Raw genomic sequence first — 19,568 nt, 5'->3', positions numbered from 1 at the left:
AGTACTTTGGGCTTCCTCAGTGACTCAGCGGTAAAGAATCTGCCTGCAGTGAGGAGACTCAGGACACGTGGGTTCAATCCCTGGGTCGGGAAGATCCCCTGGAGGAAGGCTCAGCAACCCACTCCAGTATTCTTGCCTGGAGAATCCCATGGGCAGAGGAGCCTGGCGGGCTGCAGTCCAGGGGGGTCCTGTCCACACAGCAGTGCTTCTCTCTCAGTAAGAGATAAAGCTTATAGACAGAAGATCAGCAAGGATATAGAACAAGTAAGCAACACTATGGCCAACTGGACCCAGTGCCACTCACGGCACGAGCCCCATGGCAGCAGCAGAGTGTGTGCCTTCCCAAGCGCACAAGGAACAGCCAAATAGAGCATGTCCTGATTAAAAAAAAAACCTGAGCAAATTTAAGATAATCAAAACCATACAAAGCATGTCCTCTGACTATAATAGAATTAGAATAGAACTCAGTAAGAGAAAGATGTCAGAAAACTCTTTAATCAGTTAGGAATTAAACACCAAAATCCTAAATAACCCATGATCAAAGAGGAAATCGAAAGGGGAACTTATAATATTTTTAACTGAATGCAGTTAAAATGCAGCACGTAAGGAAATTAGGAGCTGCAGCTGCAACGGTGCTTAGAGGGGAATTTCTAGTACGAATGCTCACATTAGAAAAGAAGTCTCAAGTCAGTAATCTAAGCTTCCACCTTAAATTAGAAAAGAAAAAGCAACGTGAACCCAAATCATGCAGAAAAGAGGGAGAAGTGTTGTCCTGCTTTCCGCAGCGCACCAGGCCCCTCTGTCTTCCATCATCTCCTGGAGTTTGCGCGGTTCGTGTCCACTGAGTTGGTGATGCTAGTAACGATTTCACCTTTTGTCACTCCTTTCTCCTGTCCTCAGTCTTTCCCAGCATCAAGGTCCTTTCTCCGGGTGGCCAAAGTATTGGAGCTTCAGCTTCTGTCAACAACTCCAGTGAATATTCAGGGTTAATTTCTTTTAGGATTGAATGGGTTGATCTCCTTGTAGTCCAAAGGACTCTTAAGGGTCTTCTCCAGCATCACAATTTGAAAAGCATCCCTTCTTCAGCACTGAGCCTTCTTTATGGTCCAGCTCTCACATCTGTGCATGACTACTGGAAAAACCATATCTTTGACTATACGGGCCTTTGTGGGCAAAGCGACGTCTCTGTTTTTAATACACTCTCTAATCCATTACAGCTTCCCTTCTAAGGCTGCTGCCACTGCACACAGTGGTTTTGGAGCCCCCCCAAGATAAAATCTTCCGGTTTCTACTTTTTCCCCATCTATTTGCCATGAATGATGGGACCAGATGCCGTGATCTTAGTTTTTTGAATGTTGAATTTCAAGCTAGCTTTTTCACTCTCCTTTCTCACCCTCATCCAGAGGCTTTTTAGGTCCTCTGCACTTTCCGCCATTACAGTGGTGTCATCTGCATATCTGAGGTGGTTGACATTTCCCTCGGCAATCTTGATTCCAGCCTGTGATTCATCCAGTCCAGCATTTTGCGTGAGGTCCTCTACACACAGATTAGATGAGCAGGCTGACAGCAACACAGCCTTGAAGCACTCCTTCCCCAACTGTGAGCCAGTCTCTTGTTCCGTGTCTAGTTCTGCTACTTTTTGACCTGCACACAGGTTTCTCAGGAGACAAGTAAGATGGTCTGCTATTCCAACTTTAAAGACTTTTCCACAGTTTCCCCTGATGCACACAGTCAAAGGCTTTAGTGTAGTTAATGAAGCAGAAGTAGATGGTTTTTTGGAACTCCCTTGCTTTCTCCGTGATCCAAGAATGTTGGTAATTTGATCTCTGGTTCTTCTGCCTTTTCTAAACCCAGCTTGTACATCTGGAAGTTCTCATTTCACATACTGCTGAAGCCTAGCTTGAAGGATTTTGAGCATAATCTTATTAGCATGTGTAAGAGCAGAAATCAAAAGAATTTGGAAACCGAAAGAAAGAAAAAATTGTGAAACAAAAAAAAATTTGATAGACCTCTAGCAACAGCAACAGCAAAACCAACTGCAGGCCCAAAGACAGTGTCAGGAATGAAAGAGACCTGTCACTACAAACATGGCAAGCAGATAGGAAAGGAAGGCTCTGGATAATTCTGCTGACACAAAGTCAATAACTGGAGTGACGTGGACCAAGTCCTCAAAAGCCACAAACTACCTAAACTCACTCATCACGAACTGGATAGCTTGAATAGCCTTATCACCACTAAAGAAATTGAGTCTGCAATTAAGTATCTTCTGAAAAAGCAAGTCTCAGATGGTTTCACTGGAAATTACACGAAACATTTAAAGAAGGAAGACTAGACATCCCTTGCAGGAGATGAAGGGGGAAGGAGCCTTCCCAGTCCGGTCAGCATCGGCCCAGCGCTGTGAGCACAGCTGTAGAAACCCTCCGGGTGCACTGACGCCTCTTCTGTTCTCTGGAGCCACTGCAAGCCCCGAGTCAGCCAACACTGAACCACTGCTCTCAGGGGAAAGACAGGCTCAGATTCCCGAAAGCACGCAAGTACAAACAGAGGGCTCGAAACTGACCGTGAAAAGGACACTTGTTTGCAGCAGGAGCTGAAACAAGAAGGTAGCGGCGCCTTGTTGAACCTCCGCTGAGGACGGGCGGGCCAACTCACTCATGTGTTCGCTGCCCCGCTCGTGCCCACAAATGCCCACTGAGGCGATTACAAAAGCAGTTTGAGGGTGTAGGCAAAATTGCAAGTACAAAATCCTGAAATAATGAGACCCGACTGTGTTAGTAAGCAAAATCCAGTGCACCACAGCCAACTGACGTTTGTCCTGGCTCAGCAGTCAAGAAAATCAACGCAATCTCCACACCGTGCTCAAAGAGGAAAAATCACAGGAACGTACGAATGGATGAAGACAAGCCCGTGATGAAGCACAGAATTCATTCGGGATGAAAACTGGCCAAGGAGACCCCTGCAGCTAATGCCGCGCCTCAGGGCGCCTGCAGCTGGGAAGCGGCTCCCGCCTCCACGTGGCGCGGTCGGCGAGCACGGGCAGGAAGAGACGCGCACGAGGGCGGAGGCGCCGCTGTCCGCGCCCATGCCTGCCACGTCTCAGGGGGCTAGCCCCCTGTGACCAGCTTGGGGGCTTGGCGAGGCGGTGGATGCGAGGTGGACCGCAAAACCAACTGCATCTACCTACCGCTGATAAATGATTAAAAACTGATTTTTAAAAGGTACCGTTTACTTAAAACAAAGGCTCCCCACAAAGATGGAATACTTTGGTGTAGACCTAACAAAACGTGCTGGATCGGTATTCTGAACACTAGGAAAATGCTGATGAGACCCTAAATAGAGAGAAGATAAACTGTGCTCAAGGATTGAAAGGCTCAAAATTGTAAAGAAGCCAATTTTCCACAAAGTGATCATAGATGTTTCGCGTAACACCAATGAAAGTTCCAGATTGTTTTGTACTTGAGGGGCTGACTATAAAGTTTACATAGAGGGGCATAGGAAATGCATGTTTCTTCTTTCAAGCATGTAGAATGTTTATTTCCATCCTACTACCTCCAAAAGAGGGGCTTCCCTGACGGCTCAGCAGTAGAGAATCCCCCAGGGAATGCAGGAAGCCCAGGAGATGAGGGTGCGATCCCTGGGTTGGGAAGATCCCTTGGAGGAGGAAATGGCCCTGCTCCAGTATTCTTGCCTGAAAAATCCCGTGGACAGAGGATCTTGGTGGGCCACAGTCCCTAGGGTTTCAAAGAGTCGTACACAGCTGAGCAGTAAGCATGCAGGAACTGGAATAGCTAAAACCATTTTGAAAAAGAAGATTGAAGTTGGAGGACTCAGACTGCACAGTATTGGCTGTGGCTGCATAATCGAGGCAGCATGAGGGACGAGAGACACTGGAGAAATGGGCCCTCAGCGGAGGGCCGTCTACACGGAGGTGCAGAGGGGTTCACAGAGAAAGATGGTCTCCTTAAATTCTATCGAAGTATTGTTGTTTGTGACGTCTCACGGTTTTTGATCCTGAGTACTACGCTATAGTATGTTTACCCTGATAGCCCAGCTGGTAAAGAATCCATCTGCAGTGCAGGAGACCCTGGTTCGATTCCTGGGTCAGGAAGATCCCCTGGAGAAAGGAAAGGCTACCCACTCCAGTATTCTGGCTTGGAGAATTCCAGGGTCACAAAGCGTCGGACACGACTGAGCGGCTCTCACTTCACTCACGTGGTTTACATTTTCTGTTACTGTCTCCTGAACAGCAGCGCGACTCTGGTAAACACACGGCCAGTCTTGTTCACACTCTTTTCCATTCTGGCTTATCACAGGATACTGAATATAGCTCCCTGGGGTGCACAGCGGGACCTTGTTGTTCCTCTGTCCTGTAGATAAGGGTTTGCCTCCTCTGACCCCAAACGCCCAGCCCTTCCCCTCCTCCCTCCCCACTTGGCAACCACAGTTTGTTTCTGCTTCACAGGTTGGTTCGCATTGTGTTTTAGAGCCCACGTGTGAGTGGGAGCATATGATACTTGTCTGCCTTTCTGACTGACTTCACTTAGAATGGTAATCTCTAGGTCTGTCCATTTGCTGCAAATGGCATCCTTTCCTTCTTTTTGATGCTGGGTACTACTCTACTGGACCCATAAATATATGCAGGGACCACAGCTTCTTTGGAAAGGATGGCGCCAGTGCCTCTGCCGTCCACACGCAGAAGAGGTGGGTGTGAAGTCACACCTCTTATAGAGAATGATGCAGAACGGCTCACAGAGCACGTCGCGTCATTCGACGAGGAGACTTAGGGAGAAAGACATCTCATGACCCCGGTTAGGCAAAGAGTTCTTGGTAACAACACAAAAAGACCACCCACAAAAGAACACGCTGATAAACTTGACTGCATCAAGAAGTTAAAACTTGCTCTGTGAAATACACAGCTAAGACAAGTTACAGACTCAGAGAAGGTATCTTGCAAACCCCATACAGGAGAAGGAGCTGCACCTAGAACATCTAAACTCAACAGGGAGTAAGCGATCAAAAGGCATGACACTTGGCCAGAGAGGGTCTGGCGTGCAGACGCGGATGTGGGGAGACACTCGGCCCCCAGCTCCCTGTGTGAACGGAAGCCGCAGGAGGCCTGACTACACATCGGATAGGCTGAAAGGAAAAGCTGTGACATGAACGCTAGACGGAGGCAGAGGAACCGCAGAGAAGCAAGCTCTCAGCTGGAGAGCATCCGGGCAGGGTTTTGAATCTGTTTCTCTCGTTTGCTTGGCTCTGTTGCCACTTGCGGGATCTTCACTTTCGGCGCAGACTCTACTCGCTGCCTTAGCTGCCCAGTGGCGTGTGGAACCTTAGTTCCCTGACCAGGGATCAAACCCATGTCCCTGGGGTCCGTGGGCAGTTCTGAGGTGAACCCAGCGGTCAGTCTCCAGGTGGGCAGTGAAGCACAGGTGCCGTGAAGCCTGCGTGTGCTCGCCCACGGCCGCGCCTCGCAGCTGGGGAGCGGGATCCCGCGGCCTCCAGCGCCGGGGGCTCAGCTCCCTGGGGCAGCCCGGCTCCTCGCAGGCCCCCCGGGAGCTGCCAGGCCTCCCCTCGAGCTGAGGGAAGACTCCCTCACAAGGACAAAACATCAGCGGGGGGAGCCGAGAGTGGGGGCCGGGGCTGGGCTGTAGGGAGTGCTGGGGGATCCTGGCCGCGGCTGCAGTCACACGTGCACACGGCGGGGGGAGCAGCCTGACCCTCCCCCTCCTGCCTTCCAGCCTTTGCTCGGGTTGAGTCCTGGGCCTCAGGCCTCTGCAGTCACCTGACTCCGGCCTGCCCTTCGCCCAGTCCTGGCGCCATCCTCTGCTGGGGAAGGGTGGGGTCAGAGGGCAAAGTCCGAGCAGCTCCCGGGAGGGACCCCTCTGGGCGGGGGCCGGGTGGTGACCCTGGGTGGGGCAGGCGGCAGGGGCCGTCACCTGCCCAGCGGTGACCAGGCTGGGGGGGCGGTGACGGGGGTAGGGTGGGTAGGGTGGCAGCAGGCTGACAGCGCCGGGCGGGTGCCCGAGAGCCAGTGGCCGGTCCAGCTGCCTCCTCGCGGCCTCCCACTGCTCATCGACAGCCCAGGTGAGGGGCGCTCAGGCTCTGGCCGTGTCCACCCAGCTCCTGCCCACCCCCGGGAGCTCAGGGCACTGTGCACCCAGGAGGTGGGTGTGGGGTGAGGTCCTGGTGTTCCTGCCCACCTCTGACGTGGCCTGCGGCTCGGGGACAGAGGCTGGGTCCAGTGGGGACGGCAACTCAGGCAGGTCACCCGCCCTCTCTGAGCCTTGGTCCTCCCCCCTTAAAACGGGAACATGCTCTCGCTCGGAGGCCCCACTCCCGTGCTGGCTGGGGGCCCGAGGCCCGGCGGTCGGCCAGGAGGAGGAAGCCTCCGGCAGCGTCTGCGCTCCTGCAGTCACGGTGACTCCTGTGCCTGGGCCCCACTCAGGGACGTGGGCTGGGGCTGGCGAGGCCTCGGACGCTGAGCCGGTGCTCAGCCCCGCGTGAACCTCACTGCTGGGTCAGCATGGGCCCACGGCCGAGGGTCAGTCGTGGGGCCGGAAAAAACGTCAGAATCAGATCAGAGAGGCGCAAGGTCAGGCTTTCAAACAGAAACCAGGTGCCTCCGTTCAGAGCTCCTCGGCCCTTTGGGAGAGACAACGCACTTCCCAGGACCCTCCTGACCTCGGTCACCGGGCTCCACGCGGGCAGCTTGGCAACAGTGGGATAGCCAGGCAGTTTCCTGTCCCCACCTGGTTCAGGCCTGACCTCAGGGCTCTTAGAAAACACCCTGGGAGAGGCCTGGGGTGGGGGCCACAGGGAGGAGACTGGTAGGTGGAAGAGTTGGGGTCCTGGGTCCCTGAGGTCAGTGTGGAGCTGGGAGTCCTGCCCGGTGGGTGATGGGAGGGGAGCGGGGTCCTAGGGGCGGGGGAGAGGGGCTCCCAAACAACACGGGGGTGGCTCTCTGGCCCCTGGTGTGACCCCAGCGCCCCCTCCGCGCTGTATGTGGCTGGCTAGCTTGCCAGACCGGGCATCCTGGCGCCTGGCCCCTGCAGCCCATCCGATGCCATGCAGGGGGCGGGCACCCTGGCTCTACAGTGTGGTCCTTGGCCCTGCCCGCTGACCAGCAGGAGTGGGCCGCCTGAGCCCTGGGGAGGACGAGAGGCGCTCCAGCCAGCGGAGGCGGGTGCCCCCCGCGGCCCCACGGGTGCCACTGCTGCCTCACCATGGGCCCGACCCGGAAGCAGCGGGTCTTCACGGCTCTGCTGGGCACCGCAGCGGTCTCAGGCCTCACCGCGCTGCTTCTCATCCTGGTGGGGACCATCAACGTCCTCCTGCCTCCAGACACCAAGGTGTGCCCCGGGCACTCCCAGAGAGGCTGGGCCGGGCCGCGCCTGCCCCCACGCCCTCCTGACCCCGGTGTCACCCCCAGTTTGGGATCGTGTTCGACGCTGGGTCCTCCCACACGTCCCTCTTTGTGTATCAGTGGCCAGCCAACAAGGAGAACAACACGGGCATGGTCAGCCAGGCCCTGGCCTGCCAGGCGAAAGGTCAGTGGACAGTCTGCCAGTGGTGGGCGGGGCTGGGAACTGCCGGCCGCTGCCCGACTGGGCTCTCAGCTGGACGGGGCTTTGGGAAGCGGTGGTGCAGGCTGGAGCCGGGCAGCAGGGAATCGACCTGAAGGAAAAGGGCTCAGAGAGCTCCGTGAGTCACCCAAGGGGCCCAGCTGGTCAGTGGGTGCTGGGCCAAGGCTCCAGCGTGGGCCTACCTGAGCCTCTCCCCGTGTGCCTCCAACCCCCCTCCTCCATCTCTTGTAAGGACACTGGTCCTCGGGTTTAGGGCCCACCCAGGGAAACCAGGTCATCTCGTCTTCAGACCCCTAACTTAATAACACCTGCAGGGACCTTCTCGCAAACACAGTCCCCTTTGCAGGCTCCGAGAGTGAGGACAGGGACTCGTCTTTGCAGGGCGACCTTTCCACCTCCCTCAGGCCTGCTCAGCTCTGCCAGCCTCGGGGCCTGGGGCCTCACCCTGGGTGCTGTGTTCCAGGGTCTGGAATCTCTTCCTACGCCTCCGACCCTGCGCGGGTCGGCGAGAGCCTGCAGGGCTGCCTGGAGGAGGCGCTAGCACTGATCCCAAAGGCCAAGCATCACGAGACACCCATGTTCCTGGGGGCCACTGCCGGCATGCGGCTGCTCAGGTGAGGGGCTGGCGTGGGGTCCACGTGTCCCTGGGGCTGAGGCGCCACCCAGGTCGGTGAACAGGGGCAGCTCCTGCCAACTCTGCCCCACCCCTCCTGTGCAGCCACAAGAATCGCTCGCAGGCAGAGGACGTCTTTGCCGCGGTCAGACAGGCCCTGGGCCAGTCACCAGTGGACTTCCGGGGTGCAGAGCTCCTGACGGGGCAGGACGAAGGCGCCTTTGGTTGGATCACCATCAACTACGTCCTGGGCCTGCTGGTGAAGGTGCCACAGGCGGCCCCAGGGCGGGAGGGCGAGGGGGAGGGGCTGTGGCCCGTGCGGCCGGGCCGGGACTCAGTGCCCCCCGTCTGTGCCCAGTACTCCTTCTCTGGAGAATGGATCCGGCCCCTGGAGGAGACGCTGGTGGGCGCCCTGGACATGGGTGGGGCCTCCACCCAGATTACCTTTGTACCTGGAGGCCCCATCCTGGACAAGACCACGCAGGCCACCTTCCGCCTCTACGGTGCCGACCACACCGTCTACACCCACAGCTACCTCTGCTTCGGGCGCGACCAGGCGCTGAGCAGGCTGCTGGCCGAGCTGGTGCAGGTGGGCTTGCGTCCTGGGGGGTGGGCGGGGGGGCCGGCCAGGCCGGGGCTCAGAGCGGATCCGTCCTCCTGCAGGCCAGCCCGGGCCTCCTGGTCCGTCACCCCTGCTACCACAGCGGCTACCGGGGCACGCTGGCCCTGGCACCCCTGTACGAGTCGCCCTGTGTCCCGGCGGCGCCCCCGGACCTCAGCCAGAACCTCACCGTGGAGGGCATGGGGAACCCCGGGGCCTGCGTCGAGGCCCTCCGGAAGCTCTTCAACTTCTCCAGCTGTGACGGCCGAGAAGACTGTGCCTTCGCCGGGGTCTACCAGCCCCCCGTGCAGGGCCAGTTCTACGTGAGCCCCCGAGCCTGCCTTCGGGGCCCAGCTTCCTCCTGGAGGCTAAGGGTCCCAACCCCCGGCGCCCCTGGGGAGCCTGGGACCCCGGGTGGGGAGGGTTAGGGCTGAGCCCGGCTCGCCCTGGGCCCCTGGGCCCCTGGGCCCCACCCACGAGGGCACTGCCCCTCCCCACAGGCTTTCTCCAGCTTCTACTACACCTTCCACTTCCTGAACCTCACCTCCAAGCCGTCACTGAGCGAGGCCAACGCCACCATCTGGGAGTTCTGCCTGCGGCCCTGGAAGCTGGTGGGTGGGCCCCGGGCTGCAGACTCACCGAGCGGGGCAGGGGCGCCTCCGAGTGGGACCTTCCCTGGGCGGGGGGGCTCGGGAGAGGGGCTCACTGGGCTCCTGGCCCCCAGGTGGAGGAGAGCGCGCCCCCAGACCAGGAGCCCTGGCTGCGGGACTACTGTGCTTCGGGCCTCTACTTCCTCACACTCCTGGTCGAGGGCTACGGGTTCAGTGAGCAGACCTGGGGAGGCATCGAGTTCCGCCAGCAGGTGCCAGCTGGGGGGCCCGGGGGGAGTGAGGGGCGGGGCTCCGGGGCCGAAGCCCCGCGGCCCTGACCCAAGCCCCGGCCGGGGTGTGGCCCGCAGGCCGGCGGCACCGACGTCGGCTGGACGCTGGGCTACATGCTGAACCTGACCAACCTGATCCCAGCGGAGGCGCCCGCCCAGCGGCGGGCACAGAGCTCCGGCGTCTGGACGGCCGCGGTCGTCTTCGTGGGACTGACACTCGCGGCCACGCTGGGGGCCGTGGGGGTGCAGCTCTTGTGGCTCCAGGACTAGGCCAGCGGCCCCTGACGCCGGCTGCCAAGGCCCAGAGCCCAGCCCGGCCACCTGGGCTGGCCCAGCCCCGTCAGGAGCCTCAGCCCTCGTCCCGGGGGCTCCGGCCGGCCATCAGACGGCCCCCTTCTGCCCCCGGGGTCGCCCTGGCTGGCCCCGCGCTCCCGGCACCCCAGCCTGTTTCCCGGGACCCTCTGCACAGAAGCCGGGCGTCGGGACCTGTGCGGCACCTGGCCTGCTGGCGGCAGATGGGTGTAGGGCCAGCTCGGGCCTGGGGCGGAGGTGCCTGCCGGAGCCAGAGCAGCCCGAGCTTTGGGAGGGCTTGGCTGTGGGCCGTGGGGTCTCCGGCAGAGCCGGTGTCCAGCTCCGTGGGGTTCTCCCGAGCGGCCCACCCACACCCCTGGAAGCCCGGTCAGGCCGAGACAGGTCGCACGTGGGAGGCAGATGCCTTTATTAAACCCTCCTCCGCCGAGCTGCTCAGGCGAGCCGCGCAGCCGGGACAGTGAAGCTCTTGGGGAAGATGCCGACGCAGCCGTCACGGTGGCCCTCCAGCCACGCCTGGTCCACTGCGGACGTCGGGTTGTTACTGCATCTGCGCACAGACCCCGGTCGGGCACCCCCCAGCCCGGGCAACGCGGGCGCTACCTTCGCACAGGACATCCACAGTGTCTCCTGGCTGCAAGGCCAGATCCTCGGGCCTCTGGGCAGAGTAGGCGTGCTGGGCCACCACCTGGTAGAGGACCGGCCGGCCGCCCACTCCCTGTGGCAGGGCGAGGGCTGGAGGGTGAGCTCAGCCCCGGGAGAAGGGCCAGCTGCCCCCCGAGCCCACCCAGCTCACCCAGCACTGCAGCTGCAGACCCCCAGGGCCGGCCGCGGCCCGCCAGGCCCTCCGCAGCGCCTCCTCCCCAGAAAGGGGCACCCAGCGCCCGTCCTCGCTGGGGTCTTGGTAGCTGCAAAGAGACACCTCAGAGGGGGCCGCGTGGGCGAGGGGCTTCAGGGGGTGCTAACCTCTGACGGGCCCAGCCCTCCTGCACGGCAAGGCCGAGAGGTGACCATCCCAGAGCCCCCTTCCCGCCCTGCCACGCCGTCCCAGCCCACCTGAGCTGGGCACGCTGGGCGTGGGGGGGCAGAGCCTCGCTCAGCAGGGCCCGCAGCCTGGACAGGTCAGCTCCTCTCGGGGCCGTCAGGCTCAGGGTGAGAACGCACTGCACGGTGACGGTCGCCAAGGACTCAGAGTCCCCTGGAGCTGCTCCCTGGGTGCAGGAGAACGGTGGCTGGGCTCCAAGGCCCCAGGTCCGGCCGGGGTGGGCTTCAGGCCCAGGGGGCAGGGCAGGGGCAGAGGGGAGGGCGGGGGCCACGGACTTGGGAGGCTTCCTCGGCTGGATCGGAGCGGGGCCTGGCCTCAGGGCCCTCAGGTCCCTGGGGAGTGGGGGTGACGTGAGAGCTGCTGGCTCTTACCTCTGCGCCTGCAGGCTCAGAGGAGGAGCCAGGGCTGGGCTCCCCAGCTGCCAGCAGCCCTGCAGGGAGAAAGGAGGGGGAGCCAGGGAGTCAGGTGACTGCTGTCCTCTGAGGGGAGCAAGTCAGAGTAGGGGCTGCTGGCACCCCGCCCCCGGGAACCACAAGGCCACCAGCTTCCTCTGTGGAGGACACAGCCGCCCCCAGCACTCCCCCTAGACGCCTGCCTGGGCTGAGAGCACCCCGCCCCCCCGGGGGCCCTCACACCCCGCCCCGCACGGGGCCTCACCTGGAGGCGCCTGCTGGCCAGCGTGCTCCCCATGGGCACTCTGCAAGGAAAGCCACAAGCTGGGGCTCTGCCGGGCCTCAGGTTGCGGCAGACGGTGGGGGCGGGGGCTCTGCTGGGCCCAGCAGACCAGGGAGGTGAGGGGCACAGCCTGCAAGATGGCCCGGCTGGGCAGGAGGCCACCAGTCCAGCCCTGTCACGGGTGAATCTGGAGCATGAACCAGATCCCTACGGACCGGAGATGACAGACCGGCCACCATGCCTGCGAGTGCGGAGCTGTCTTCCCCTGGCCCACCAGGAGGTGGCAGCTGCAGCTGAGACCAGCCCGGGAGGCTGGGGCTGAAGCCAGGGACCCGCTGGACATCACTCTGTGCTGGGACTGCAAGCCTTGCGCATGCTGTGGGCAGGACGACACAGAGTCCCCAGCCCACGCCGCCTGACCCACGGATGGAGACCCCGACTTCAGGGTGGATTAAGTGGGCTGAGTTTGCACACGAAGCATTAGGATTTCTATCCAATTTACCGGCTGCTGGAAGCAGTCAGGGAGCTGCTGCCGTTCCGCCTGGAAGGCCTAGTGCTCAGCACAGCGGTGACAAACCGACGGCTTTCAAGAGCGCTGATCAGCCCAGCGAGTGAGCCGGGCCTCAGCGGACGAGGAGGGGGAAGGACCAGCTCGTTCTCACCCGAGCCCCTTGATAACGCGAATGTGCGAGGCCACTTTCTCTGTGGTTAACTCTAACTTCCTCACGGCGGCCTCACGGCCCCTGGCACCCCACCCCTCAAGGCACACCTGCCCGGCACACCTGCCCTGAGAAGCCTGGGCTGACCCCTCCTCAGCTGCACGCAGCCCCTGGGGCGTTTCAGGGAGGCCCGCGTCCAGCAAGGACGGCCGGGCGCCCCAGCTGAGGGGCGGAAGCCTCACGGCTCTGAGGCACGTACTGCAGCTCCTCCCAGGCCCAGGGTGGGGAGCACGCCCAGCTCCCCTCGGAGCACCTATGAGCGTCCGTGTGTCCCCGACTCCTGGCATCTGGTCGCTGCGGCTGCCTCCCGCCTGGCCCCTGGCCTGCCTAAGGAAGCCGGAGCCCTGTCCCCAGCAGGCGATGAGGCGAGCTGCCCGGCCTGAGGTGCCCCACTGGGGCTGGTCCCCAAGCCCAGCCTGGGGCGGGGGTCTTGCAAATGCTGTGGCCTCCGTCTACCCCGCCGGGGCTTACCCACCTTGTGGGTGACCAGCGTGCCGTGGTCGTGCTGCCCAGCCTGGCCGGAGCTGACCTCCAGCTCCACGTCAGCAGGTGTCCTGGGGCTGCAGGGGGTGTCAGCTCTGCCGGGGGCAGTGTCACGGGCCCTGGAGGGGAGGGGCCCTCGTTCCCAGGCGTCACCCACGGGCAAGGCCTCGTGAAAGGTGGGCCTGCAGAGCCCCGAGCTGGAGAGGAGCACCCCACTCAGAGGGCCGCCTGCAAGGCTGCGTCTGATGGGCTTTTTCTGCAGCCTGTGGCCAGCTGCACCCCACCGGTGCCTCTGGTGGCCCCCCCCCCCCCGGCCTGGGCAGGGGTGGGCTCTCCCCCTGGGGGCAGGATGGGCTCAGGACAGATGGGAGGGCTGACCGAGGCGGGATGCCCCCCACCACACTGGGACCCTGGACAGTCTGGAAAGGGGACAGGCCACACTGGCCCCCGGGCCCTGGCCCTGAGTGGCCGCAGCGGGCCTGCCCAGGAGCTCCAGCATCAGGCCAGGAGGCAGGCCTCGCAGGGCCCCTGCTGATTAGAAGTGGGAGCCAACCCCTTGCTACCGTGCAGCAGCCCCGGGCCTGGCTTCACCACGCACGTCCAGAGCCTGTGGGCACAGACAGCTCCTCCTCAGGACGCAGACCCCCAGGAGCCCCGGGGGCCAGGGGGCAAGGCTGCAGGGTTTTCACCGGCTCTCACCAGGATGGGCTGCCCCCTAAGTTTAGATTGGAGGGACATGGGGAGCCCTGGGGAGGGTTCAGGCACCCTTAAGGGTAAAGAATCCAGGAGGCCTGGACCTGCAAACGCCAGAGGCGACACGGGGGGCGGGAGGCGGCTCGCCTACCTGTGGTTGTGGTGGGGCAACCCTGTGTGAGTCGGCGGGGAGGACGGAGGCCAGCACCTGTGAGTGGCAGCAGGGGCGGCCGCCTCAGCGGTGCCCGGCCTGCTGCCCTCCTGCACCCCCAAGTCCCCGCCTGCCTGGTGGGCCTGCCGGAGCCTGGCTTATCTGTGTGACTTATTTCTAGTGCTGCTTTTAAAATGTTCTTATTTCATAGCAACAGTCACGTCCTGTGGTAAGGGCTACAAGTGGGTGGATTAATGCGGCTCAGAAGCGCCTCCTCCAGGCAGCCCTCCAGCCAAGACACCCAGTGCCTGGCCCTGGGTGACCGGGGCCTCAGGGGCCCGGGCCACAGCTGGAGACCAGAGTGAGCCTTCCTTTGTGCACAGGGAGCCCTCTTTCCCCCGCACACCAGCCCAGCCTGGGGCAAGCTGCACCCCATCAGCTGGCGATTTTGCTGGTGCCGCTTGCCCGGACCCCGGGCTGAGCAGAGGTGGCCAGGCCAGACCTCCCTGTTCCTCCAGGTTCCTGCCCCCGAGGCCGAAATGCAGGGCGAGGTTGAAGCCAGGAGAGCGAGGCTGCGGCTGAGGCAGGCAGGGCTGTGCAGGCTGGGGGTCCGCGGCGGCTTCCGGTGGCTCCGCCTCCAGCTCCCAGGACTCGCCCGTGAGCACTGCTGCCCCGGGAGCCTTGTGCCCCCCACCCCACCCCAAGGCCTCGATGGCCCCAGCGCTCAGGACAGTGTGAGCTCAGCAGGGCCTGGCCGCCCACCCTGCGGCCTGCTGGAGCCGCTGGCCCCGAGCCCTGCGCCCAAGCAGGGAGCCCCTCCTTTCACCTTGGCCTTGCCCAGGAAGTCCACCGGTTCCAGGTGCTCCACGGGCCGCCTACGGGGCCGGAAGACCTCACCCCTGGGGACCTGCCGAGGCTGCAGGGGGACCTGTTTCTGGAGGGGCCGGGTGGGGGAGCCCTGAGTGCCGGGAGCCGCCCGGGGCCTCAGAGCAGGACGGCCCACCCCCCCGACTCTCATGGCCTGTGGGAGGCCCATCCCCCCCGGGGCACACAGGGCCCCCCACCTCCAGACTTTTCTTTATCTCATATAGTTGGTCTTGGGGGGCTGGCTGGATGTGAGCCCCAAAACTGCAGGCCGTGGGCCTGGCAAGCCCCCCGAGTCAGCTCAGGAGCATGGCTCCCCTCGCCTGCCTCCCTCCCGTCCCTTACCTGCACTTGGCCCAGGGCAATGTCCAGGTCATTGCGGACCCCCGCCGGCCCCTTGGAGATGGCGTCCCCCAGGCTGCAGGCGGCCTCTGCCCAGAGCCCCAGCTGGCTCTGCACTGCAGCCACATTGAACAGCACCTGAGGGCAGGGGGTGGGGGTGGGGAGCGAGGTGACGGCAGGCCCAGCATTCCCCTCCCCCACGGGGCCACCATCTGGCCCCGCAGCTGGCCTTGCACTGGTCCAGCCCCTGACCTGCCCAGACACAGTGGCCCGGGGCTCTTCCAGGTGCCCCCTGGCTCCCGCCCCGGGGTAGGCTCTGGCTGGCTGGTTTCTCTCTGGACCCCCCAGCCAGAGCCAACCAGCCCTCCCTGCTTCTCCTCTGCTCTGAACGTCAGGCCGTCTCCTGTCTTCGGAAACATCCGCTCAGCCTTCACGCCTGTCCTGCGTTTGGCCTGACCCCCTCCTGCCCGTGCTGCCCTGTTCCCTGAACCCCCAAGAGTCTGGGGCACTATCTGAGGGGCGCCTCTTGTCCGCCCCTCCCCTCCCGAGCTGGGCGATGGCAGCCAAGTCGTCCGGTGCTGCTGGGAGGACGGAGCACCGCCCGGGACAGCCCCCGTCCCCGCGCTCTGCAGGGACTGTGCACTCCTAGGGCCGCTGCCACGGGGCTGCCCGGGCCACAGATGCCAAGCCCACACCCCGTCCTGCAGGCCAGGGCTGGGGCCTGGCCCACCCTGGTGGGACTCCCCCCATGGCTGACCTACCGGACACTGCAGCTCCCAGAGGCTGCAAGGCGGCGTGTTTCTGGGAGCGGTGGGAGAACCTCCCAAGCCTTTCTCTCAGTGCCGGCTACTTCTCAGGAGGCCAGGAATTGAGCCAAGCACCAAGCCCAGGGCAGGGAAGCCAGGGCCCACTGCCAGGCCAGCTCCTGCCCTGCCCACCCTGCCACCTCTCGCTGACCTCCGACACTGCCCTCTCCTGCTGGGATTTTGGGGCCCCTCTGGCCAGAGGGAGCACCTCAGTTAACTCGGGCCCACCTGCCACGGTGACAAGATGACAGGGCCCAGAGGGTGGGGCCAGCCCTGGAAGGACCCCCCCCAAGGCTGCCCGCCCACAGACAGCCCGCAGGGCCCAGCCACACGGCCTCCTGGTGGCCCGCTCCCCACACGCTCACCTCCCAGGCTTGCAGCTTGAACCGCAGGCCCAGCTGGGTGTAGTCAATAGTGGTGTTGTCCCTCAGCTGGGCCAGGGTGCGCTGGAAGTCGGACAGGGCCTCCTGGAACCTGTGGGCAGTAGCGGAGCCTGGTGTGGGGGCCCTGGGTGGCCCCAGGGCAAGGGCTCCACCTTGGCCCGGACCTGCCCCCCGCCCCAGCCCCTCCTGCAGCACGGGGGCAGTGGTGGTCGGCAGGCCTCAGCACACGGGGTCCACACAGACAGGCTGTGTCGCACGTGGGCTCCTCCGCCTGCACAGCAGGCCCTCTCTCGAACCTCGGGGTGCAGAGTGCCCTGCCTGCTTCCGGGGTCTCCGTCCCGCAGGCCTCCCCACCCAGACCCCGGCTGGATGCCCCAACCCCAACCAGGATCCTCATTGCGCCCGGGGGAGGCTTCTGGGCTGATGAGAAGGAGGTGACCCCAGAGCCCGTCCACCCTGTGTAGGGCCTTCTGTGGGCGCCGGGCCTGCCCTGCAGCTCTGATTCCTTCTCTGGGAAGGGCCTGGCGCAGAGAGCCGGGTGGGCAGAGGACCCCCCCAACCCCGCCGAATCCTGGGATACACCATTCCTCCAGCCCTGCCCTGGGTTTCCCGAAGGCAGAATGGGCAGAATCATGCCGTCCCTGCAGTCCAGGGTGTAGGAACGGAGGAGGGGAGCCGGCAGAAGCGGTCTGTGACCCTCTTCCGCACAGAGCCCAGGGTCACTGTGCAGCCCGGCATGGGGACAGAGAGACACGCCCCCACGTGACACGATCCTGTCCCCGGGCTCCACGGAGCAGCCCAGGGAGAGCCGGCCAGAGGAGGTGACCATGGGCAGAGAGGAGCACAGGAAGGACTCTGCAGAGACGAAGGGCGGTCAGAGAAGGAAGAGGGCACGTCTGTGTTCACCTCTCCAGCTGGAAGTTGGCCACTCCGCGCTGAAGGAAGCCGACAGCCAAGAAGGCGTCCTTAGTCACTGCCTGGTCAAATGCCTGCGGACAGAGATGTCTGTGGACTGCTTGGGCCTGTAACCCCGTCACCACTGTGTCACAGATGGGGATGCCCAGCAGTGGGTCAAGGAAGCCCGTCGGCCACATGATGGTCACCTGCGAGAGAAAGCCTCCCTCGCCTGCCCAGGGGCCTCTGGGTCCAAGGGGCGCAGGCGTCACAGCTTCAACGCAAACCTGCCTGGGCTCCCCAGGTGTTTTCCGGTGACTGCTCGGGGGTAGTTACATGGCGGCACAGACCAACTTGTTAACCGCAAGGACAAGGGAACACTCCAGCACGTTGGTAATAGTTACCTCCATGGAGGGAGTTATGTCAAGACTGTTGTCTCTTTCAAGCCCTAGCTTTGGTAGTTCACACAAAAAGACACATGTCTCATCTATCAGAATCAGAAAGAACAATAGCACGAAAGCCTTAATATGTGTGTGAAGCCCGGCTCTTCCTGAAGCTGAACTCAGAAATGCTGTCGTCTGTTCCTAAGGACAGCAGCCATCAGTTAGACACAAGCAGAAGGAGTGCACCCAGCAGCCATCAAGGTAAATGCAGGCAACTGGCTGCGCGCGGCAACTGGAGGGCGTCATGGCCCTCCTCTAACCTGGCTGCGCGCGGGCTTGTTGAGCTGAGCCTGACCGAGGCCGAAGGCCAGCACTCGGGCACTGGTGTGGCCGCTCAGCACAAGGGAAGCCCTTTCACCTGCCGCGCAGCGTGGCTGGGGGGAGATTCTGAAGGGCTCCTGCCAGGGATGGAGCCCCAGCTCCCCTCACCCTGCCCAAGTCAGCTTCATTGATTGTAGCCGTTCCATTTGCTTTTTAAATTTTTCCAACGAACATGCCTCTGCTACTCCGTCTCCGATTAGGGTGGAGGAGAATTTAACGTGCACACCCTTGGCCTGGAACCTCTGTCCCCTCTCTCTGATTAAATCGAGGTTTAGAGGAGGTAGTGACTGGACTGGCCTCATTCCACTGACCCCGTGGTGTCCAGGGATGACATCCCCATTGCTGGATAACACTGTAACGCTGACATTGCTGCTGAGATAACTGTAGATTCGAACACAGACGTGAGGAACGACAGGGCAGGCACCTTGGACATGTTGTCGGTAGCCGTCGCCGTTGGCCTGAACAACGCGGGAATCTGGCTGTTTCTGGGGGGCCTCGGGGACCCGAGCAGCGTGCAGGCTGCCACTGCTTTTTGTCTTCACCCATGGGATGTGCACCACCGTGATGAACCTGGAGGCTTGAAGGGCAGGGACGCCCCGCCAGGCCCTCAGCAGAGGTAGGTGTGTGCGTGTCCATGCATACATCTGGCTCTTGGTTCTGCTTTGGGGAGTGGGTGGGGGACAGGTGAGCACACACGTCTGGGGTTTAGGCCCCAACCGGAGACTGTCTCCTGGCCATCGCCATGGGTGTCTGCTGAAGACCTGATCCGAAGCCGGCACCCGGGCAACCCTCTGGCCCCGTCCAGCCTCGAGCCTCTGTAGGCACCTTAGCACCTCCATCAAGAGCACCTGAGCCAGGGCTCACTCGGCCTTTCCGCGGGACCGCAGAGCGGGGCAAACGGTCCCCACAAGTGGAGGCTGTGCCGGAGGCTTGTGACCCCACCCTGGCCCTGACGCAGCTCAACAGGGTCCCCCCTGGACACACACAGGTCCCACTGCTTAGGTGTTCGCTGAAGCAGAACGCTGGGGTTGGGGGGAGTCCCGGGGTGGCCATCAGGGAAGAAGGGCGGGAGCCTCGGGCTCACCCATGGGATGTCATCACCCACGGGATGTGCCGCTATCGCACCACGCCTTGCCACCCCACCCCTCCAGCCCCGGCCACCAGGAGCAGAGAGCTGCATCCCCTGAGGTGGGGTCTCTGCGACAAAGCCTGGGGTCCCACTGGCTCACCCGCAGCGCGGCCTCCGGGTCCCCGGCCAGCAGGTGCACGCAGCCCACGTTGAAGCTCACCCTGGCGGGCGGCTCCGAGACGCTCGAGAAGAGGCGCAGGGCGCAGTCCCAGTCCCCGCGCGCCACAGCCTGCGCGCCCTGGTGCCAGTCGCGCAGCAAGTCCCCGAGCGAGGCCATGGCGGAGTGGACCTCGCCTGGCCCACGCGGAAGTCGGCGCTTCCCCAGCCGGATGGCGGGAGCCGCAGGGGGCGGCCGTGACGGTCTTGCCGCGGGCCCGGGGGTGCTGGGGGCAGAGGACCGCGAGGCCGGGGCCCCGGAATCCGGAGACCAGCGCGGGCCGAGGGAGCCCTTCGAGGCGGACAGAAGGGGCGAGGACACCTCCGGCGCCAGGGGCGGGCGGGGCGGGGCGCCAGGTGCGGGCGGGGCGGAGCGCCAGGTGCGCCAGGAAGGCGCGCAAGCCCCGCCCCGCCTGACCACGCCCCCACCGGAGGCCCGGCCCCGCCCCCGAGTCGGCCCCGCCCCTCTGGACTT

The 19,568-nt window shown here is 62.9% G+C and overlaps 2 protein-coding genes across 2 annotated transcripts; one reads left to right on the top strand and one right to left on the bottom strand.

The window, feature by feature from the left end:
• The first annotated feature begins 6,446 nt into the window (after positions 1-6,446).
• On the top strand, positions 6,447-10,413 carry ENTPD8 (ectonucleoside triphosphate diphosphohydrolase 8). The gene is made up of 9 exons (XM_040225651.1): positions 6,447-7,352; positions 7,433-7,550; positions 8,050-8,200; positions 8,305-8,464; positions 8,558-8,788; positions 8,863-9,123; positions 9,301-9,411; positions 9,525-9,662; positions 9,759-10,413. The coding sequence occupies exons 1-9, from the start codon at positions 7,227-7,229 to the stop codon at positions 9,948-9,950; spliced, it is 1,488 nt and encodes a 495-aa protein (XP_040081585.1). The 5' UTR covers positions 6,447-7,226; the 3' UTR covers positions 9,951-10,413.
• NOXA1 (NADPH oxidase activator 1) lies at positions 10,382-19,500 on the bottom strand. The gene is made up of 14 exons (XM_040225652.1): positions 19,038-19,500; positions 17,057-17,139; positions 16,133-16,241; positions 14,965-15,099; positions 14,582-14,689; positions 13,756-13,812; positions 13,475-13,518; positions 12,904-13,030; positions 11,692-11,731; positions 11,406-11,464; positions 11,046-11,200; positions 10,786-10,897; positions 10,593-10,707; positions 10,382-10,513 (listed from the first exon to the last, which is right to left on the bottom strand). Exons 1-14 carry the CDS (start codon positions 19,212-19,214, stop codon positions 10,425-10,427), a joined length of 1,410 nt encoding a protein of 469 aa, XP_040081586.1. The 5' UTR covers positions 19,215-19,500; the 3' UTR covers positions 10,382-10,424.
• Positions 19,501-19,568: the final 68 nt, after the last annotated feature.

Source organism: Oryx dammah, unplaced genomic scaffold, assembly GCF_014754425.2.
Source record: "Oryx dammah isolate SB20612 unplaced genomic scaffold, SCBI_Odam_1.1 HiC_scaffold_25, whole genome shotgun sequence".
Lineage (NCBI taxonomy): Eukaryota > Metazoa > Chordata > Mammalia > Artiodactyla > Bovidae > Oryx > Oryx dammah.
This window is presented reverse-complemented; position numbering and strand designations above follow the sequence as displayed.

Bases quoted from the DNA above. Each gene is read 5' to 3' on its own strand.
- ENTPD8 (XM_040225651.1), top strand. From the start codon at position 7,227: ATGGGCCCGACCCGGAAGCAGCGGGTCTTCACGGCTCTGCTGGGCACC. The intron at 8,201-8,304 runs GTGAGGGGCTGG...CCTCCTGTGCAG, and splicing joins GCCGGCATGCGGCTGCTCAG to CCACAAGAATCGCTCGCAGG. The intron at 8,465-8,557 runs GTGCCACAGGCG...GTCTGTGCCCAG, and splicing joins TCCTGGGCCTGCTGGTGAAG to TACTCCTTCTCTGGAGAATG.
- NOXA1 (XM_040225652.1), bottom strand. From the start codon at position 19,214: ATGGCCTCGCTCGGGGACTTGCTGCGCGACTGGCACCAGGGCGCGCAG. The intron at 13,031-13,474 runs GTAGCAAGGGGT...CCTCCCCTCCAG, and splicing joins AGGCCCGGGGCTGCTGCACG to GGCCCGTGACACTGCCCCCG. The intron at 10,708-10,785 runs GTGAGCTGGGTG...GCCCTGCCACAG, and splicing joins GTCTGCAGCTGCAGTGCTGG to GGAGTGGGCGGCCGGCCGGT.